The 20,285-nt window shown below is 40.3% G+C and overlaps 1 protein-coding gene across 1 annotated transcript in view; it reads right to left on the bottom strand.

Annotated features, from left to right (window-relative positions):
• mtd (TLD domain-containing protein mustard) overlaps nucleotides 1–20,285 on the bottom strand; it is a 250,808-nt gene that overhangs the window by 135,056 nt on the left and 95,467 nt on the right. The window contains exons 8-9 of the mRNA XM_080272382.1: nucleotides 19,479–19,732; nucleotides 1,328–1,534 (exon numbers count right to left, since the gene is read on the bottom strand). Coding sequence (XP_080128508.1) covers nucleotides 1,328–1,534; nucleotides 19,479–19,732 — 461 coding nt within the window. The remainder of the gene's footprint in view (nucleotides 1–1,327; nucleotides 1,535–19,478; nucleotides 19,733–20,285) is intronic.

The following is a 20,285-nucleotide window of genomic DNA, read 5'->3' as shown; positions in this document are numbered from 1 at the left end:
TAGGGAGCGCATAATAAGGGTATGCTGGAAGCAACATTTGAGGTCATTACAGTTATTCACATTAACCCCTTCAGTGCCAAGATGTCTATTCCACTGTATTCTCTGTAAAGCCAGAAATAACTTTCATTCAGCATGGAAACAACTCACAGTGAAAAGGGAGGACACAGCTTCCTACCAATCCCTTCGAGATGATGATGGGTTTTCCTTTTCATTCTCACTACTGCCAGATGATCTCATTTAGCTTGGGGTTGATCTCTTGTTGTGAAGAGGTTAAAATACTTATCACAATATGAGAAATTTCTTTCGCACTTCACCTGCATGGCATTATTTTGTGATGGCCTCTACAGCATGGAACAGGCATGGAGATACTACACTCCAGTATACAGTAAGTTTCAGAGCAAAGCAGAACACATGCAAGAATGCTAAGTATTCATGCAAAAGAGAATGATTAGCATCTGCAAGCAGTGAAGCTATAAGCAACAAGGAAGGAGACAGAACAACCTGAGTATAAAAAAAAAAAAAAAAAAAAAAATGAGGAAGATACATGAAGGATTTCTCAATTGCTTTCCTGAACTCTGTCCAATATCCCTTTTCAACTTTCCACCCATATACCACTGTACTGTACACCACATGCAGTACCCAACCCATTACTCTTCCAGATCCTATTCAACAAATTAATAAAATTCATTCTGCAGTCAGCGACACTCTAACAACTAACCTTAAATAATTCCAATAATGGAATGCTGTTTAAAATTTGTGTTCACCTAGCTTTTATTACATTCCTTTTAGCTTCAACACCCCTTCATACCAACCACAAGATATAATTCCTTTGTCTCATATTATTCTAAAGATCTTCAACATCATCAGACTTTCATTTACATCACAGTCCAAACTTCTACCCAAAATCCTACACATTTATCATCCAACAACCATACTCAGGCTCAAAATATGCTACATCCATCCTACACTTAGGACATCTTAAATATTATCCTACATACCCACTCTCAACCAACATGCCATCCAACATCAAAACTATATCCTATCATTACCCAGTACAAACATCTACTCTCAACCAATATTCAGTCCATCAAAATCATATCCTAACATGCCATCCAACATCAAAACCATATCCTAACATTCCTTCCAACATCATAACCATATCCTATCATTATCCTATACTGTACAAACATCAACTCTCAATTAACATTCAACATCATAGCCATATCCTATACAAACATCCACTCTCAACTAATATTCCATTCAACATCAAAATCATATCCTATCATTGCCCCGCCTATACTCCACCCCAACCCACCCATACCCTTACCCGGGATGAAAAATGGGTATGCCGCCTTTCCTGTCCTCCTTGTCATTACCGAGGCTGCTCTGTTTGCGGTAAAAAGAGGGGGTGCGGTACCCCTCTAGGGATCCCGGTGGGGTACCCAAATCGCTGACATCCCGCACCGAGCTGGCAGGATCAGAGGGCGAGCGAGCGAAAAGCCCACTACTGAAGTCAACCAGATATTTTGGCGAACTGTGGTGGTGAGATTGGAAAAAAAAAAAAAAAATACAAGACTCCATGCTTGGCTGGACTCAGTTTTACAGGTGCTGGCAAAAATGTGTGAAGGTCTTGCAAGCACCATGTTAGGTCCCCCAGTTCACAACTGAGCTTGGTTTGTCACTGTTTAACATTCATAATGTTGGTAATGTTATACTTATCACACCTAAATGCTTTATTTACATATGATGTTGAAATTTACCCTACTATACAATGATGTACTGGTTAAACATAATCTCCAGATACCAATTTGAATTTAGAGGAAGTGTCCAAGGTGCTTCATGCAAGGCCCCCACCATTTCATAATATGCTGCTTAAAGCATGCACAAGCCTACTGGCCAGTTAAAATCATAAGAGGATTAGTAGTGGTTAGAGTGCTTACTTACACAGACACTGCTCTATCTCTGTATGTCATACAAAATACTGCCCACTATCAAAGCTCAGTCTAGTAAATAAACAGATATTTGTGAAAAAAAAAAAAAAAAAAATCTTCATTTTATGTTCTTTCCTTGGAGGCAGTAAGGATAAGGCTTTTAGTCATCTTACACCATCACCCAAGCATTTTAAAGGGTGACAGTGAAATCTTCCCTGGCTCAACTGAATGAGGGTGCCTTACTTCTCGTCTCTTGTAAAATCTTAAAAAGCATTATGACATTCTCGTATTGTCAACAAAGTCTTCATCAAGCATTATAACATTCTCGTATTGTCAACAAAGTCTTCATCATGCATTCACAGTGACTGTGCTGTTATGTCCTTTCTACACTTCTACAAAATGAAGTAATCACCATTTTACAATGGTGCATATTTCATCACAATTTCCTTTCTCTCTCTCTCTCTCTCTCTCACATTTGGTGCCCATTGCCATTGCATGACTACCCAACTTTTAGTATAAAATTCTAGATCATTTTGTGTAACTTTTCTTGGCATTCCTTATATTTTGAGGTAGGGTTTTGAACCATCTGTCTGGTACAATTCAAGACCCACCATGGCCTTGTGGCATTTTCTACCTGTACCATATAAGTTTTAAAAATTAACTTTGTTCTTGTTTTGGCCGCCTTTTTGAGTGACAACTGTGCAGCACAAATATGCTAAACCACATCCTGCCATACATTCAGATGTTCTGTCACAGAGGTGGCTCAAGAACACCCATCCTTGGCAGCTAGGTGCAGCATCACAACCATTCATGCCACTTCTCCAAGAATATATCATAAATCATCAGGTGGGAGGAGTCATTCATCAAGTGCCACCCTTGACCTTTCACTTCTTTTCTATACTGCTTCCATGGGGACAAGAATCTCATAAATTAATTATTTGTCCTAAGTTTCATAAGTCCATCTACACAGACATTCAGCTTCATTTCCATGCAGATGCACAGCTTGGTGCCATCAACATTTAAGATATACATGGGCATATACCCATATCTACCCTCAGTTCTAGGAATTCACTGGGTTCACTGTCAGCAATCTAAAGTACCAAATACCAGTTCACAGTAAGGACACATCATCTAAAAGTGGAAATTATCACTGAGTGGAGGAAGTGAAGAACACTTGCAGTGCACTCACTTCAAATGAGCAGACAAGATATCTGCAACACGAGAAAAGTTACCGATGCTTTTTAAGGCATATTAACTAAAGACAAGAGGTAATGCACTATTTTTTCAGCTTTCTAAGTCTGCAATGGTTCATCCCATCATCACTTAAGATGCCTGGGCAGTGTTGCAAGATGGCTGTATGCCTCTTCTCAAGGTGCCTTCGAGTTCACTTGGCTGTATGCCTCTTCTTGTGGTGCCTCCAAGTTCACTTGTTAGATTTTTTTTTTTTTTTTTTTTTTTTTTTTTTTTGCCTCGCAAATGCTTGTTTTTCTCTGTACAGCACTGAGACAATGGAGACCTCTTAAGACAATGTGCTTGCCTTTCTCTCTCTTATTCCACAGAAGTGCTAAAAGAGCCATGGATTCATCCTAAAACAACCAAATATGTTAGCAAAGAGCTGCTGCAACTGTACTAGGCTTGTAAAATTGGTCTAAAACCCTCCCTAAGGTTTTCTATCTGATGATTTGGTGTTGATTGCAGAGAATGAAAGGGAGGCAGAGGAAAGGTTTAGGAAGTGGAGAGATGGTATGAGGCAAAAGGGTTTAAGGGTAAATGCAGATAAAACAAAAGTGATGATATCTAGGGTTGGTGGCGATACTGTCAAAGACGAGGGAGAGTGGCCATGTGCAGTTTGCCACAAGGGCGTGGGAAGTAATTCCATCTTGTGCAGTGTGTGTGATAAATGGGTGCATAAGAGATGTAGTGGTATCAGAGGTAGACTGCGAGATAATGCTGATTTTATGTGTACGGCGTGCCGGGGTGAGCAGGTGGAGATCGTCAGACGTGAAAGAATTGAACTTGCTGGTGAATCTCTTGCGTGTGTGGAAGAGTTTTGTTATTTAGGAGACATGTTGTGTGCTGGAGGTGGGGCTGGAGCTAGCTCTGTGGCTAGGGTGAGAAGTGGTTGGAAGAAGTTCAGGGAGCTCTTGCCTCTCCTGACATTGAGGGGGCTCTCCCTACGTGCTAAGGGGTCTTTGTATGCAGCGTGTGTTAGGAGTGTAATGCTGTATGGCAGTGAGACCTGGGCAGTGAAGGAGGAAGACATTCGCCGGCTCAGACGTACAGAAATGACAATGATTAGGCGGATGTGCAATGCGTCCCTGCGTCCAAGGCCTGGAGGGGCTGGGTTTACAATGGAAGAGTTGAGAGGTAGGATGGGACTGGAGTGTATTGGTGTTGTGATGAGGAGAGGTAGATTGAGGTGGTTTGGACATGTGGAGAGGATGGGGTATGATAGTTGGGTGAGGAAGGTGAGAAGTGTTAATACTGGGGGTGGGGTTATGAGGGGTAGACCGAGAAAGACATGGGACGAGGTCATTAAGTGTGACCTTAGGGTTAAGGGACTGAACAGGGAGGCTGCAATGGATCGTGCAGCATGGAGAGCCGCCATTAGGTGACCAAGGCCGACACATGCAAGCATGTTGGAGCCTTTAAAAACGAAAACGAAAACGAATGCAGTGCTAAATCAGTGATGAACAATATCATTTATCAACACATCTGTAGCAAGCTTGCTTTGTGTTGCCATGCCTTTCTGTTAGGACTATGTGCTCAGGTGCCTCACATGAGGTATGCAGTGGGAAGAGTAGCCTGTGACTATACTTGAGCAGGAAACCTGGTTAGGTGCATTTGTGATCTAATGGAGGAAAGAACTATGTTTCTGGTTTCACAAAAACCTGTTTCTTGTTCATGGTACAATGAATTAGCACCTTCAGAGAGGGTATTAATATAAGAATTGGGTCCAGCCCCTGAAGCTCCTCGTTTAATCCAACAACTAGGACTATGATGGCAACTCTATGATCCTGTACTGGGATCATTCATGGTATAAATGAGAAGGGATTCTTCATGTTATGTATGGGGTCTGTCAAAACAGAAACCAAACTTTTTAAACAGAGAACCAACCAGCCAGCACAGCGTGATCACAACAGGAGTGCTGTGGTGCAGTGACTTTGAACTTTAGTCTAATACTGGCTGCATCACGCCACGTCACTTAATCATAAGGTACACGCGCTTGAATGAATGTGTTTTTAATGCACTTGGCAAATTGTTGCAAGTTGAATAATGAAAGCTCCCCCCCCCCCCAACTACCAGGAATGGAGCTCTAGTAGTGCAAATGCCCACTCTTATCTCCAAGAAAGAACTCTGTCCTTTTGGGATGCATTAGGAAATTTGTCACAGACTGCTGCTAGTAGACTGTACTGAACTGTCAGCCAGTACAAGGACAATATGCCTCTGGCAAGGCAACCGGCGTTTCCCACAAATCTTGGCACTTAGTAACGATGAAGAAAGGCCTTCCCCAGCCCTACAGTAGGTACACATAACAAAGGAAGCCACTACCACTGTGGAGACCATCCACTTCTTATGTCAGAAGAACACATAATAATACTGCATATGCATATTTCAGACATGTAGAATTAAATGCAATTAGGGTTGCATTAAGATGAAACCTTCGCTCTCACTGCACTTTTGTGTGACAAGCAGTTTAAGGGCAAGCTCCTTCTTTTGAGCTGCCTGAAAAACCTATCAGGAGTATTAAAAAAAAAAAAAAAAAAAAAAAAAAAAAAAAAAAACTGTCTTGTTACTTCTTTACAGGGAACAACAGTAGACACAGCACTGTAGTTCTGTATTATACAGAATATTGTAGTGTATTTACATAAACTGTAAGTCAGTGCAACTCTCTACTCATTATTATGAACATACTTGCATATGAATATATCTGAAAACAATTATCATCTATACTGTCAAACATACACCTTAGCAGGGTTATGTAAACTTTGTACATGATGCCCGAATCAAACTACAAGAATTACTTTAACTATACTGAATATGGGGTCAATAAAAGAAGTCCATGGTAAAACTATCAGTTATATGTACACAAGACAATACCCAGATTATAAAGTCTCACTGCATACTGGTTATTTCATATATCAGTAAAGAACATTCCACAATGATCTAAGCCAGCACTATGATGTTCCATTTGTACATGCTTATTATATTAAGAGTATCTGCATCTAAAACAGAAAGAAAACACGTCTGTGTGTGTGTGTGTGTGTGTGTGTGTGTGTGTGTGTGTGTGTGTGTGTGTGTGTGTGTGTGTGTGTGTGTGTGTGTGTGTGTGTTCTAACCTAATTGTATCTTAACAGGAATGAGTCAAGCTCGTATTGTCCCGTGTCTTAGACCATATTTATCGTACATATCCTTAAATTTGTGAATTGTTTTGGCACACACTATTTCATTCGGTAGTGCATTCCATTGATCAATTGCTCTGTTTGGGAAACTGAATTTCCTTACGTCTTTATCATCTCTCTTCTTATGCAGTTTTTTGCAATGTCCTCTTGCTGATGCTTCTCCATATGTTAAGTAATCATTTATGTCTATTTTCTCCTTTCCTGATATGCACTTATACAGCATTATCATGTCACCTCTTTTCCTTCTCTCCTGTAGTGTTGGTAGATTCAGTTTATTTAGTCTTTCTTCGTAGCTTAGGTCCCTTAAGCTTGGTATCCATCTTGTAGCGGCCCTTTGAACTTTTTCAATCTTGTCTATATGCTTTTTGAGATGAGGACTCCAGACTATTGATGCATATTCCAGGGTTGGTCTAATGAATGATGTTATTATCCTTCTTAGCATGTCTTCATTTATGTATGTGAATGCTGTTCTCATATTTGCAAGCAGTGTATACATGTTCCGTACCTTCTCGCTGATGTGGTCAGCCGGAGATAGTCTGTTATTGATAATCACACCTAGGTCTTTCTCTCTTTCTGATGTGTATAGGGTTTTATTTCCTAACTTATAATCCCAATCAGGTCTTTTTCCACTTTTACCAAACTTGATTACATGACACTTGTCCACATTGAATTCCATTTGCCATGTACTACTCCATTCATGAAGTTTATTTAATTCTTCTTGTAGCTCCCTACAAGAGTCTGTGCTAATAATTCTCCTTTGTATTTTTGCATCATCTGCAAACATATTCAGATAGCTCTCATTTCCAGTGTTACTGTTTATATCATTTATGTACACTAGAAACATGATTGGTGCCAGCACCGAACCCTGTGGTACTCCACTAGTCACTTCTTTCCATGATGAGTAGTTTCCTCTTAGTACTGTCCTCATTTCTCTTTTTATGAGAAAGTCTTGCATCCAACAAAACAGTTTGCCTCGAATTCCTCCTTGATGGTACAGCTTCCATAAAAGTCTTTGGTGTGGTACTGTGTCAAAAGCTTTCTTGAAATCTAAATAGATACTGTCCACCCATCCTTCCCTTTCCTGTATTGTGTTTGTTACTCTGTCATAGTAGCTCAACAGATTAGTAACACATGATTTTCCTTTTCTGAAACCAAACTGTCTTTCTGTTATCATACTGTGTTCTTCTAGATGATTTACCCAAGCTTTTCTTATAAGTTTTTCTAATACCTTGCTTACAACACTGGTCAGTGATACTGGTCGGTAGTTGAGAGGATTTTGTCTATTTCCTTTCTTGAATAAGGGGACTATATTTGCTTTTTTCCAAATATCAGGTAGTTTCCCTTGACTCAAGGATTTCTTGAAAATTAAAAATAATGGTTTACTTAACTCCTTTGCACATTCTCGTAACACCCAACATGAAATTTCATCAGGACCACTTGCTTTTCCTCTGTCTAATCTACTTAACTCCTCTTGTATTACTTTTTCTGCAATTTGTATATCTGGTAGTATGTGTGGACATGCGTGTTCCACATATTCCCTCTCAAAATTTTTTTCTTCTGTAAAAACTAATTGGAAATTCTTATTTAGTGCTTCACAAATATCTTTCTCTTGTGTATAAGTGATTCCCTTGTCTGTGATGGATTGTATTATATCTTTTACTTTGGTTTTGCTTCTGATATAGCTGTAAAACAGCTTTGGTTGATCACTACTTTTATTTATTATATCCTCCTCAAACTGTTTTTGGGCTTCCCTCCTTATTCTTGTATAGTCGTTTCTTGCCTGTTTGTAATTATTATACGCCCTTTCACTATTGTGTCTTCTGTATCTATTCCACAACAAATCTCTTCTTTCTTTTGATTTTTTACATTCTGTATTGAACCATTTCTGTATTTTCTTATCTGCTTCTTTGTGCTGTGGGATGTACTTCTGGACTCCTATTTCATAAAATTCACAAAATTTTTTATATACAGCATTTAAATCTTGTCCTCTAAGCTCATTTTCCTAATCAACTTCTAAGAAATACTTCTTTAGGTCTTGATAATTTCCCTTTTTATAGTTTAGTCTCTTTTTGTAACTGTCATTGCTGTTTACTATGTCATATGATATCCTGAAGTTATAATTTAGTACTGCATGATCGCTTTTGCCGAGTGGAGGGTGATATATTAAACTGTCAATGTCATTTTCTTGCCTAGTAAATATTAGATCTAGCACTGAAGGTACATCAAGTCCTCTTTTTCTAGTGGTTTCCCTCACATGTTTCGTTAAGAAAAACTCTTGTACGAGATCCAGGAGCTTTTGGTCCCAACAGCTTTCTTGGCTATTTATATCTAGAGTATTCCAATTTATATTTGTACTGAAATCCCCAGTTAGTATAATTCTTTCCGATTTCTCTTCCATTTTATGTAGCAAGGATCTTATACTCTGAATTGTACTCTCTGCCAGGTCCTCATATTCGTCTCTTTCCCATGTGTTTGATCTGGGTGGCATATACAAATTGGCTACAATTACTTTACCTTCAGATGTGTCGATCTCTACTGCAATCAGTTCTACTTGTGATGGTATATCTAGGTTTATTTCCTTGACTTTTAGATTTTTCTTAGTTAATATTATAATTCCTCCTCCTTTTTTTAAATTTCTGTCTCTTCTCCATATATTGTATTCCTCTAAGTTTAGTATGTCATTGGATATCCTTGGTGTTAATTTTGTCTCAGTTAGGCATATTATTTGTGGTTCATTTTCTCTGACATAATCATTCATCTTTAGTAATTTAGATACCATTCCATCCACATTTGAGTACATCAACTTTATCATCTTGTTTATATACTTGTCATGACATGGTTCTACTAACTTCCTCCTTTTTCTTCCATCCTGTTTGTGTACCACTTTCGTACCTGCAATCCTATTACTTTGTAAAAAAATTTCTTCTTGTCCTCTTCTGATCTTCCCTCATTTTTTGTTTTTGCTTCCTCCCTTTTCTCTTTCAGTAATTCCAGTTCCTCTTGTGTTAGACATCTTTTTATCCATACATTTTTGAACTCCTCTTTTTCCATAAGATTCTTTGCATTTTTTAGTATCTCTTCCACAGTGTTTACACTCTGGAAAGTCACCTTTAGAGGTCTTGTCTTGCTTTTCTCGTATTTCCCTAACCTTTTGTGTTCCTCTATGTCTTTACTACAGATTTCCTCTGATACTTCTTTCAGTAAGCTCATTACATTTGCCATCTCCTTTTTGTCTCTAGTGATTTTGTTTTTAATTTCTTCCTCTTCTATACCAGTGATTACTATTGATTTATTTATTTCTACTGAATCTCCGACTAACTTTGGATTGTTTTGGATTATTCTTTTCACTTCCTTTTTAATGTTTTTTTCCTCCACCCTTGTTTCTAAGTCTTTCTTTACTTTCACCATTTCAAAATACGTGATTTCTACATCATTTTTGTAGCTTTGCACAGGTTCATTCACCTGTGTTATCTTCTCCTCAATATCACTGCTCTGGTCCATAAGACTGCTTGCTTGTCTAATTGTCTCTGTGTCATTTTTTAACTCTTCCATAACACTCTCGTGATTAACTACTGTACTTCCCATTTCACTCACTTTCTTCCTAAGGGTATTCAATTCCACTGTTAGTTCACTGATGGTTGTGTCTTTCTTATTGGCCTCCCTTCCCAGTTTTTCTATCTCTTTTTTTTGCAAGTGCTTTTGCTTCTTTATTTCATCAATTTCATTTTTGAAAGCCATTTCTAGTTTGTGTACACGTTCAACCAGTCTATTGTGAGTCTCCAATTCAACCAGTTCTTGGTAGAAATCATCATTTTGCTCTTTACTTTTATCCCTTTTCTTTTCCAAATTTGTTTTACTGAAGTATGTATCCATTTTGTAATACTAAATGAACAGAGTGTGTACTTACAAAGCATGCACGTTTTCCCCGTCTTGCTGTAGTATAAACAAACCCAGCTGACTCAACGCATCGTGGTTCTTTGTTGTTTGAACCAGTCTTATTTAAACTTATTATTTCTTTTCCTTTTAATAATGAAAAATCATTTAGTCTAACCTGGTACTGTACAGAGCTTGACTCATTCAAAGATACTTATTTAGGTAATGCCTCTGGCCGTGTTGAGCTGCTATGGAGCGCCGGTACAGACGTCTACCTCCGACGTGTGTGTGTGTGTGTGTGTGTGTGTGTGTGTGTGTGTGTGTGTGTGTGTGTGTGTGTGTGTGTGTGTGTGTGTGTGTTTCTTAATTCAGATTATGAGTTAACCTGACCTTGGCTACACAACAAGGAAACTCAGCTATACAATCACTATGGGTGTTCTTTGCTGATGTTTCTGCACTTGCAACTGCATGGTAACTGCTTGGTCATATTTGCAAAATGGCTTAGTAAGACATGCTTGTGTGTGACCTGTGCATCATTCCGGACTGTGCTGGTGTGAGGCCATGAGACCAAGTCCAGTTGTGGAGATGCAGATTAACCCCCTCACTATGACACATCTCTCCTACACTGAATAAAGCTGTCTGGTGGTAGCCAGAATATAATGTAAGAGAGACATTCATACTGAAGAGGTTGAAGGAATCCAGTCTGCTGACAAATAGGCTTCAATATACTGTACCCATCTACTTTTCACCTCCTGTGATTTTTACTCAGTGAATGGGTTTATTACACACACACACACACACACACACACACACACACACACACACACACACTGTCAGCCAGAGCAAACGGACATAACTCGACTGCTCCCAGCCACCGTTGCAAACCTTAAGTAGTTTTCAGGAATTATGTTTGTCCTGTCTCCTATGGTCTTGTTTTAAGTTTAAAATACTGTGAAGTTAATATAGTCTACCAATATGTAAAGATTTATTTGCAGAGAGTATACATGAATGTTTGTAGTATTTTCGGTAACAGCTGTTTTTGGTACTGTAACCAATCTCAAACATTGCCAATAATGTAAACACTGAGGGACTTGAATTTCCAGGATCTGACAGTAATACTAATGTCATGGATTTGGTTAAAACATTATGAGGATTAGTGAACCTAAAAGAAAGTGGATAATTTAGTGTTAAAGGACATGTCTGAAAATACCGAGATTACAATACAGAGTCTGATCCAGTCCAATGAAACGGCGAACGAGGAGACCAGGAGTTTGAAGCGTGAAAATATCGAACTGAGGAGAAAACTAGAAGAGAGTAGTAATAAAACGAAGGTGAGTAGTGTACTAGAAGAGCATAAGGCAAAGTGGGCACATGCAGAAGAAGAGCAGAAAGAAGTGGTCAGCTTAAGGGAAATCATTCAGGAAGAAAGGGAAATGAACAAGAAAAAAAATGGAAGAAAATGTAGTGAAGATACTGAAGAAAAAAGAGAATATGGTGAGAGAAACTGCAGAAAGGAACAGATGTGTGGTAATATTTGGAAACAGGGAGGAGGATGAAAAGGTTAGATCCGTGAGACTCGAGAGAGACACGAACATGGTGAGAAGAATATTAGGCAAGATTGATCCTGAAGGAGACAACTGGGAAAAAGAAATTGAGGAAGTAAGGAGGATAGGGCCTTATAAGAAAGGGGAAACAAGACCAGTGAGAGTCAAGTTGTCATCAGAATGTGTAGTAAATTATATACTTAAAAGTGACCTGGAAAATAAGCAAGAGGCAAGGATGGAAAATATTATAATAAAAGATTTGAATGAAGAAGAAAGAGAAGTTTTAAAATCATTTAAGGAACAAGTAAAGGAAAAAAATGATAAGAGGACAGAGGAAGAATATAAAACTTTTTTTTGGAGAGTGATGGATATGAAAGTAAGGAAGTGGTATGTGAGGAAATAGATATGAAGGAAACTAAGGAGGATGGCTATGAAAGATCAGAAATTGAGGAAGTGGTACCGATGGAGAGAAGGAGAGAAGAGGGTATAAAAAACATCAAAAATGATTTGAAGGTGGTATATACTAATGTCGATGGATTAATATCGGCAAGGCTTGAAATTAACAATTTCTTGAGGGAACATGAACCTGATGTCATGTGCTTTGTAGAGACCAAGTTAAGAGAAGATATTGATGTTCATTTGGGAGATGGTAAATACAAACTGTGAAGAGACAGAAAAGAAAAAACAGGAGGAGGAGTGATGATAGCAGTGAAGAACAACATAAATGTAGATACCGTGGAAATGGGAGAAGGCAGGGCTGAAGTGATATATATGAAATTAGAAACTGGAGAGAATGGTAAGAGAGATATGGCGGTAGTGTATGTTCCCCCTAAGACGAGAGCATGGAATGATGACGAATACCAGATGTTGTCAGATATGGCTAGTTAATTACAAAAAATAACTGAGAAAAGCAACAATATAATTTTGGTGGGTGACTTTACCTGTAAAGAGGTGAACTTGGAGGAATGGGACTCAGGAGGCAGCGAAGATTCGTGGGGCACTATATTATTAAATATAATAATGAATAATGTGATGACGCAATGGGTCAAAGAAGAGACACGGTTCCAAGGTGAGGACACACCAGCAAGGTTAGACTTACTGTTTACCAAAGAACCTGATGTAATAGAATCATTGAAATATTTCTGTCCTATACGAAAAGTGATCATGTGGTCATTGAGTTCCAGCTGATAATAGGGAACATCGAGCCAAGAAACGAGCTTTATAGGCAGGCAAGATACAACTTTGGGAAAGCAAATTTTACAGGATTGAAAAAAATTTTCAAAAATGCAGATTGGAGAAAATTCAGAGAAACAAGAGAGATACAGAGGAAGTGGGATATTTTTCTAGACCTCTCTAATTTGGGAGTGAAAAAATTTGTACCAAGAGTAAGGGGGAAAGAAAACAGGAAAAAGGAGTGGTTTAATAGAAGGGTATGATAGCAAAAAAGGAGAGAGCTAAGATGTGGAACAACTGGAGAAAGAGAGGTAACAACAGAACAAAGGAAGAATATAAAAGAACTAGATATGAATACACAAAAATATGTAGAGAAGAAGAAAGGATTTTGAAGAAGGTATAATTGACAAATGCAAGGATGAACCCACACTGTTTTATAGATTTGTTAATGGCAAACTGAAACAAAAGGAAGGAATCACCAAACTGAAAGTAAAGGGAGAGGTCTAAAAAGATGCAGCAGTGCAAGCTGAAATAATGAACAAATGTTTCCTATTGGTTTTCACTAAAGAAAAGGAGTTTGTGGAAGGGGAGGGAGTGATTAGAAATGTACCGGTGATAAAAGACATAAAAGAGGAGGTACAGGAAGTGTATAAATTACTGGAAACTCAAGAAGTGAGGAAAGCCCCAGGACCTGATGGAATTTCTAACTGGGTACTGAAGGAATGCAGAAAACAACTGGCAGATAAAATTCACAGTTTAGCTGTGTGTTCTCTGGAAGAGGGGAAAGTACCACAGGAATGGAAGAGGGCAAATATGGTACCAATTTATAAGGGAGGAAACAGGGAAGAACCCCTGAATTATAGACCAGTGTCTCTAACCAGCATGGTCGCAAAATTGTGTGAGAGAATCCTGAATGACAGAGAGATAAAATACCTAGGCAGGAAGAGGCTGTAGCACGGGCCAAACAGGGTGGTACTCCCGAGGGGAATGGGAATGCTGGTGATAAGGAGAGCTGGAGCTCCTGTTTCACTCGCTATCTAACCATCCCCCTTTGCTGACCTTTTCAGTGTGACAGTAACATGGAGAGAAGACCAGCATACTCTCCCAAACATTTCTCTATCTTATGCACTACATCACATGCACTTTACATTTCACACAAGGTATCCCACTACGTTATAGGGGTTGGCGCCAGCAAGGGCACGCAGCCAGAAAACTTTGCCCCCGCTACCTAGTGGCGGACTTCTGGGGGGAGGCGTGAAGGGGGTTCTGCCAGCATAGATCACGTGTCCAGGGCGAGATGGGGCTCGGGCCTGTGCTAGAGGGTACAGGGCATTGCGGTTCCCAGGCTGCCGCTTCCGCCCAATAAAGAGGGGCCCGAACCTGGGAGTAGTGCCACAGGAGGCTGCCCTATCAGTGGGTGTACAATGGCGGGATAGTTGCAGTGCCAAAGCGCGCTTGGAGGGTGTCCCTGCAGCTGTCTTGGCAGGGTGCCCTGAGGCCATTGCTACATTCACTGGTAAGCTGGTGGGCTAGGGGCCCCATATCCACTACCTGGACATGGGACTGTGCAGTGAGTGGGGCCTGTGGTATGTCTATCCCCCCTTTATTAATCCTGACTATGACAGAACACAAGAATAAGATTCAAAGCAAGCCTGAGGACAGTAAATCACCCAGGGGGATGAGGGTGGGTTCATGGAATGTGGGAAGTTTGAGGGGAAGAGCAGGGGAAGTCGTTGAGGGATTCAGTAGGAGGTGGGCAGATGTGGCGTGTTTGCAAGAAGTCCGGTACAGGGGTGAATCAGACAGAAAGATTGTTGGGAAGGACTGTTCCTATAAGCTGTTTTGGCAGGGGGGGACAGACGGACATGGAGATGTTGGAGTGATGGTTGCGGAGAAATGGGTGGAATATGTTATGAATGTTATAAGAGTAAGCGATAGGATATGGTAATGAAAATTCTATTCGGTAGAAAGATAGCTGCAGTTATATCGGCATATGCTCCACAGGCAGGATTGGATGAAGCAGAGAAAGATAGATTTTGGGATGATTTAATATGTGTAGTAGGTGGTATGCGGGGTGACGAGAGAGTGGTTTTGGGAGGGGACTTAAATGGTCATGTAGGTGAAACAGCACAAGGTTATGAAGGAGTACATGGGCGATGTGCGTATGGTATAAGGAATGCGGAAGGGGAAAGGATACTCGAGTTTGGGGAGGCAACGGACATGACTGTGTGCAATGCATATTTTAGGAAAAGAGAAAGTAGGTTAATTACGTATGAGTCTGGGGGAAATAGCAGCCAGATTGATTATTTTCTGATCAGGAGGGCTGATAGGAGGTTAGTGAAGGATGTTAAAGTTACAGGAAGTGAGGAGTGTGTGCAGCAGCACAAACTATTGATTTGTGATATGGTGCTTAAAGAACGAGTGATGAAAAAGAGGACTTATGTACCTAGGAAGAAAGTATGGAAGCTGAAAAACCAAGAAGTAAGGGATGCCTTTTATAGTGGGATGAGGAGAGTGGTGGCTGAACAGGGAGCTGTAGACAGAGGCATTAATGAACAGTACAGAGCCCTCAAGAACAATCTCTTGAGGGTTACTGATGTAACATGCGGTTGGACAAGAGGACCACCAAGACACAGAGTAACTTGGTGGTGGGATGAGGGTGTAGAAGCTGCAGTTAAGGAGAAAAGAAGGCTTTTACAGGAATGGAATAAGGGTGGTAGCAAAGAGGAATACTCGGCTGCCAAGCGAAGGGCTAGAAGAGAGGTATACAGGGCGAGGTCTGAGTCACAAAGACTTTTACTTGATAACCTAAATCATGGGGAAAGGAAAAATATGATATTTAAGGTGGCAAATCAGATGAAGAGGGATAATCGGGATATTATGGGTGAGCAGTGTGTGAAGAATGAGGAAGGAAGGGTAGTGGTCAACAGTGAGGATATTAAAGATGAATGGAGAGAGCATTAGAGCCGGTTGTTGAATGAGGAGTTTGATTGAAACAGGGAAGGTTTGGAGCCAGCAGACCCAGTGTTTGGCCTTTGGCCTTTGATTGATGCTGATAGCCTACTGTGAGTGAGGCAATAGGCAGGTTGAAAGTGGGGAAGGCAGCAGGTGTGTCTGGGTTGACTGCCGAAATGTTGAAGGCCTCGGGAGATATAAGGGTGAGGTAAGTCACTGACCTGATAAATATGACTATTTATGAGTGTGTTGTCCCAGATGATTGACTAAAGAGTGTAACTGTAAATGTGTATAAAGGGAAGGGTGATGCCCTGGAAGGAGGAAATTATAGAGGTATAAAGCTTTTAGATCAGATAATGAAGGTAATGGAGAGAGTTTTAGAAGGTATGATTAAAGAGTGAATATTGATGAGATGCAGTTTGGGTTTATGCCAGGTAGGGGGACCACTGATGCCATGTTCATTGTTCGACAGCTTCAGGAAATATATATTTGTAGGAGAAGGGATCTGTATTTTGTTTTTGTTGATTTGGAAAAGGCCTTTGACAGAGTCCCTAGAGAGGTGGTGAAGTGGGCAATGAGAAAGCTAGGCTTGGAGGAGTGGCTGGTTATGGCTATGTATGTGGGTGTTCGCACCCAGGTAAGTGTGAATGGAGATTTGAGTGATAAGTTTCCCGTGAATGTTGGCGTGCATCAGGGTTCAGTTTTGAGTCCCATGCTGTTTATCATGGTACTTGAAGCCCTCTCATGTGACTTTAGAAATGGACTCCCGTGGGAGATGTTGTATGCTGATGATTTGGTGTTGATTGCAGTGAACGAAAGGGAGGCGGAGGAAAGGTTTGGGAAGTGGAGAGATGGTATGGGGCACAAGGGCTTAAGGGTAAATGCAGATAAAACAAAAGTGATGATATCTAGGGTTGGTGGTGGTACTGCCAAAGACGAGGGAGAGTGGCCATATGCAGTCTGTCACAAGGGCGTGGGAAGTAATTCTATCTTGTGCGGTGTTTGTGATAAATGGGTGCACAAGAGATGTAGTGGTATTAGAGGTAGACTGCGAGATAATGCTGATTTTATGTGTACGGCGTGTCAGGGAGAGCAGATGGAGATTGTCGGGCGTGAAAGGATTGAACTTGCTGGTGAATCTCTTGAGTGTGTGGAAGAGTTTTGTTATTTGGGAGACATGTTGTGTGCTGGAGGTGGGGCTGGAGCTAGCTCTGTGGCTAGGATGAGAAGTGGTTGGAAGAAGTACAGGGAGCTCTTGCCTCTTCTGACACTGAGAGGGCTCTCCCTACATGCTAAGGGGTCTCTGTATGCAGCATGTGTTAGGAGTGTAATGCTGTATGATAGTGAGACCTGGGCAGTAAAGGAGGAGGATATTCGCTGGCTCAGACGTATAGAAATGACAATGATTAGGTGGATGTGTAGTGCGTCCCTGCGTGCAAGGTCCGGGGGGGCTGGGTTTACGATGGAAGAGTTGAGAGGTAGGATGGGACTGGAGTGTATTGGTGTTGTGATGAGGAGAGGTAGATTGAGATGGTTTGGACATGTGGAGAGGATGGGGGATGATAATTGGGTGAGGAAGGTGAAAAGTGTTAATATTGGTGGTGGGGTTATGAGGGGCAGACCGAGAAAGACATGGGACAAGGTCATTAAGTGTGACCTCAGGGTTAAGGGACTGAACAAGGAGGCTGCAATGGAGTGCAGCGTGGAAAGCCGCCATTAGGTGACCAAGGCTGACGCAGAAACGGAAGTGAAATGAGATGAATATTTTGGATGAATGTCAGTTTGGGTTCAGAAGTGGAAGGTCATGTGTTTCCAACTTCTTGAGCTTTTACTCAAGAGCAATTGATGTGATACAGGAGAGAGATGGTTGGGTGGACTGTGTGTACTTAGACTTAGAGAAGGCTTTTGACATGGTACCTCATAAGAGACTAATGTGGAAACTAGAATATATAGGAGGACTGAAGGGGAAACTCCTGGAATGGATGAGAGACTTTTTGAGAGACAGACAAATAAGGACAGTAATAAAGGATAGGATGTATGGATGGCGGGAAATAACGAGTGGAGTCCCTCAAGGCTCAGTGTTGGCTCCAGTAATGTTCCTGATTTATGTAAATGATATGGTAGATGGAGTGAACAGTTATGCAAGTCTGTTTGATGATGATGTAAAGATCTTCAGGAAGGTAGAGGTTGAGGAGGATTGTAAAATGCCGCAGGAGGATCTGGATAGGATACATGCTTGGAGCCGGATGTGGGAAATGATTTTTAAAGTAAAGAAATGTAAAACATTGGAATGGGTAAAAAGTACCAGGAGGCCATCACTGAATTATTTGTTGGGAAATGAATTAATCACAAAAACGAGAGAAGAGAAAGATTTGGGAGTGCAGGTCCAAGATAGTTTGTCACCTGAAAAACTTATTAACAAGATAGTTAGAGAGACATATAAACTCTTGACTAACATAAGAGTAACATTTCATTGTATGGATGAGATGATGAAAAAATTTATAGTGGCCATGATCCGCCCCAGGTTAGAATATGCAGCGGTAGTGTGGTACCCACACAAAAAGAAAGATATAAACAAGATTGAGAGAATACAAAGAACAGCAACCAAGATGGTCCCAAGTCTGGCAGATCTGTCATACAGACAGAGGCTGGAAAAGCTAGATTTGCCTTTCTTAGAGGAAAGGAGAAAGAGGGGAGACATGATTGCTGTGTTCAGGATCATGATAGGAGTAGATAAAATTGACTGAGAAGATCTATTTGTATGGGATAAGAGAGCAACAAGAGGACACGGAATGAAATTGAAGAAGTCAAGCTGCTTGAAGGATATCAAGAATTTTAGCTTTCCTTATAGAAGTATAGACTTGTGGAACAGCCTGGACAAAGAGATCGTCCAGTTTAAAAACTTAAACGGGTTTAAAGCTAAATTTGACTTCCTGAGAAACAACGATGGGAACCCACGAGCATAGCACATTTCGTGAATATCAAAATTAGGTATATTAGGTAAATACATAAATATTTGGAATGACTTAGAAAAAGAGGCGGTGCAGGCGAAAAACATTCATGTGTGTAAAAGCAGTCTAGATAAATGTGGATATGGAGACATGACAACACGAGCATTGCTCAATTCCTGTACAGTATACTACCAATAGGTAAATACACACACACACACACACACACACACACAATTTGGAGTTAAATAATTTCATACCGACAAAGAACAGAATACTTGTTTAGTAAACATGTAAAAGTTATCAGTCAACTGTGGTACTGACTTTAAAGTGTATTTTTATGTAAAATGCCATGCAAGACTGAATTTATCACTCTACATTAGTGGAAATCTTTCAGCATTATTATCAGCCCTTAGGAAGAAGCTGTTGTCAGCAAACTATATCCCTTATCAATAATTATCAGGATATAAAACAAGCCAGGCACTCTGTGGCAAATCTGCACCAGCCGGCGACCATATGTTTAAAAAAAAAAAAAAAAAAAAAAAAAAAAAAAAAAAAAAAACAGCCGGCGACCATGTTAAAAAAAAAAAAAAAAAAAAAAAAAAATCCAGGGAAAAATAATAAACATTTTCATAAATTGTCTGAACTTACCTGGACAGCATACTGGAGACATTGGACATACTGAAGACATTAGAGAATACGCCTGCTCTTCCTCCATCCTCTGTTGTCTGCCCTCCTCCCCCTCCCCCTCCCCCACCAATTCCTCCACCAACAGGGGGTGCAGAGGTAGGGTGACTAGGGTTCTGGTGATGGTGGGGAGGATGGTGCTGTTGGTGAGCCATATTTTCTTTCTCTGTGCTGAAGCTCTCCATCCAGGACAGGGGGTAAGAGAGCCGTTTTAGAACCTGGAAAGGGAGGAAGAATCAATTTCCAATTATAGCAGCATTGATAAGTAAGAATGTGTTACCATTGAAAAGGGTAACATTAAAGTACATTTTTAAAGTGCATGGTTTTGTCAGCCCTGCAAGTCTCATAAGAAAACATATTCAGTTAACTCTTATTCAATGGATTATGCATGCAAACATTTTGAAGTTTTATAAACAAAATGAAATGAAATGAATGGGATATCACAGCCAATCCTTCATCATCCCTTTTGGGGAGCAGGAGGACTGAGGCTAAGTTACCAAAGTCCAGATCATTTATGCCACAGACCACCCTACATCCCTGGCAACATTCAGATGAGGGGAAAATCTCCTAATACAATCAGATTTGAATCATGGTGGGGTAGAGCATGCTCTCCTCTGACCTGGGACCTCTATCAACTATACCATTGAGGTGCAGATGAAAAACCAGTCATTAGACAAACAATGTTAGGCATATACAAAACAGGAAGAGTTATGCATGCATTTAGGATGGCCATTATACTTCAACCTGTGAGGGATTTTTAGCTCCATACAT

This window comes from Coenobita brevimanus, chromosome 6, assembly GCF_032717465.1.
Source record: "Coenobita brevimanus isolate Jiangsu-jjx chromosome 6, ASM3271746v2, whole genome shotgun sequence".
Classification (NCBI taxonomy): domain Eukaryota; kingdom Metazoa; phylum Arthropoda; class Malacostraca; order Decapoda; family Coenobitidae; genus Coenobita; species Coenobita brevimanus.
Note: the sequence above shows the minus strand (reverse complement) of the source record. Positions and strands in the feature narration are given on the sequence as shown.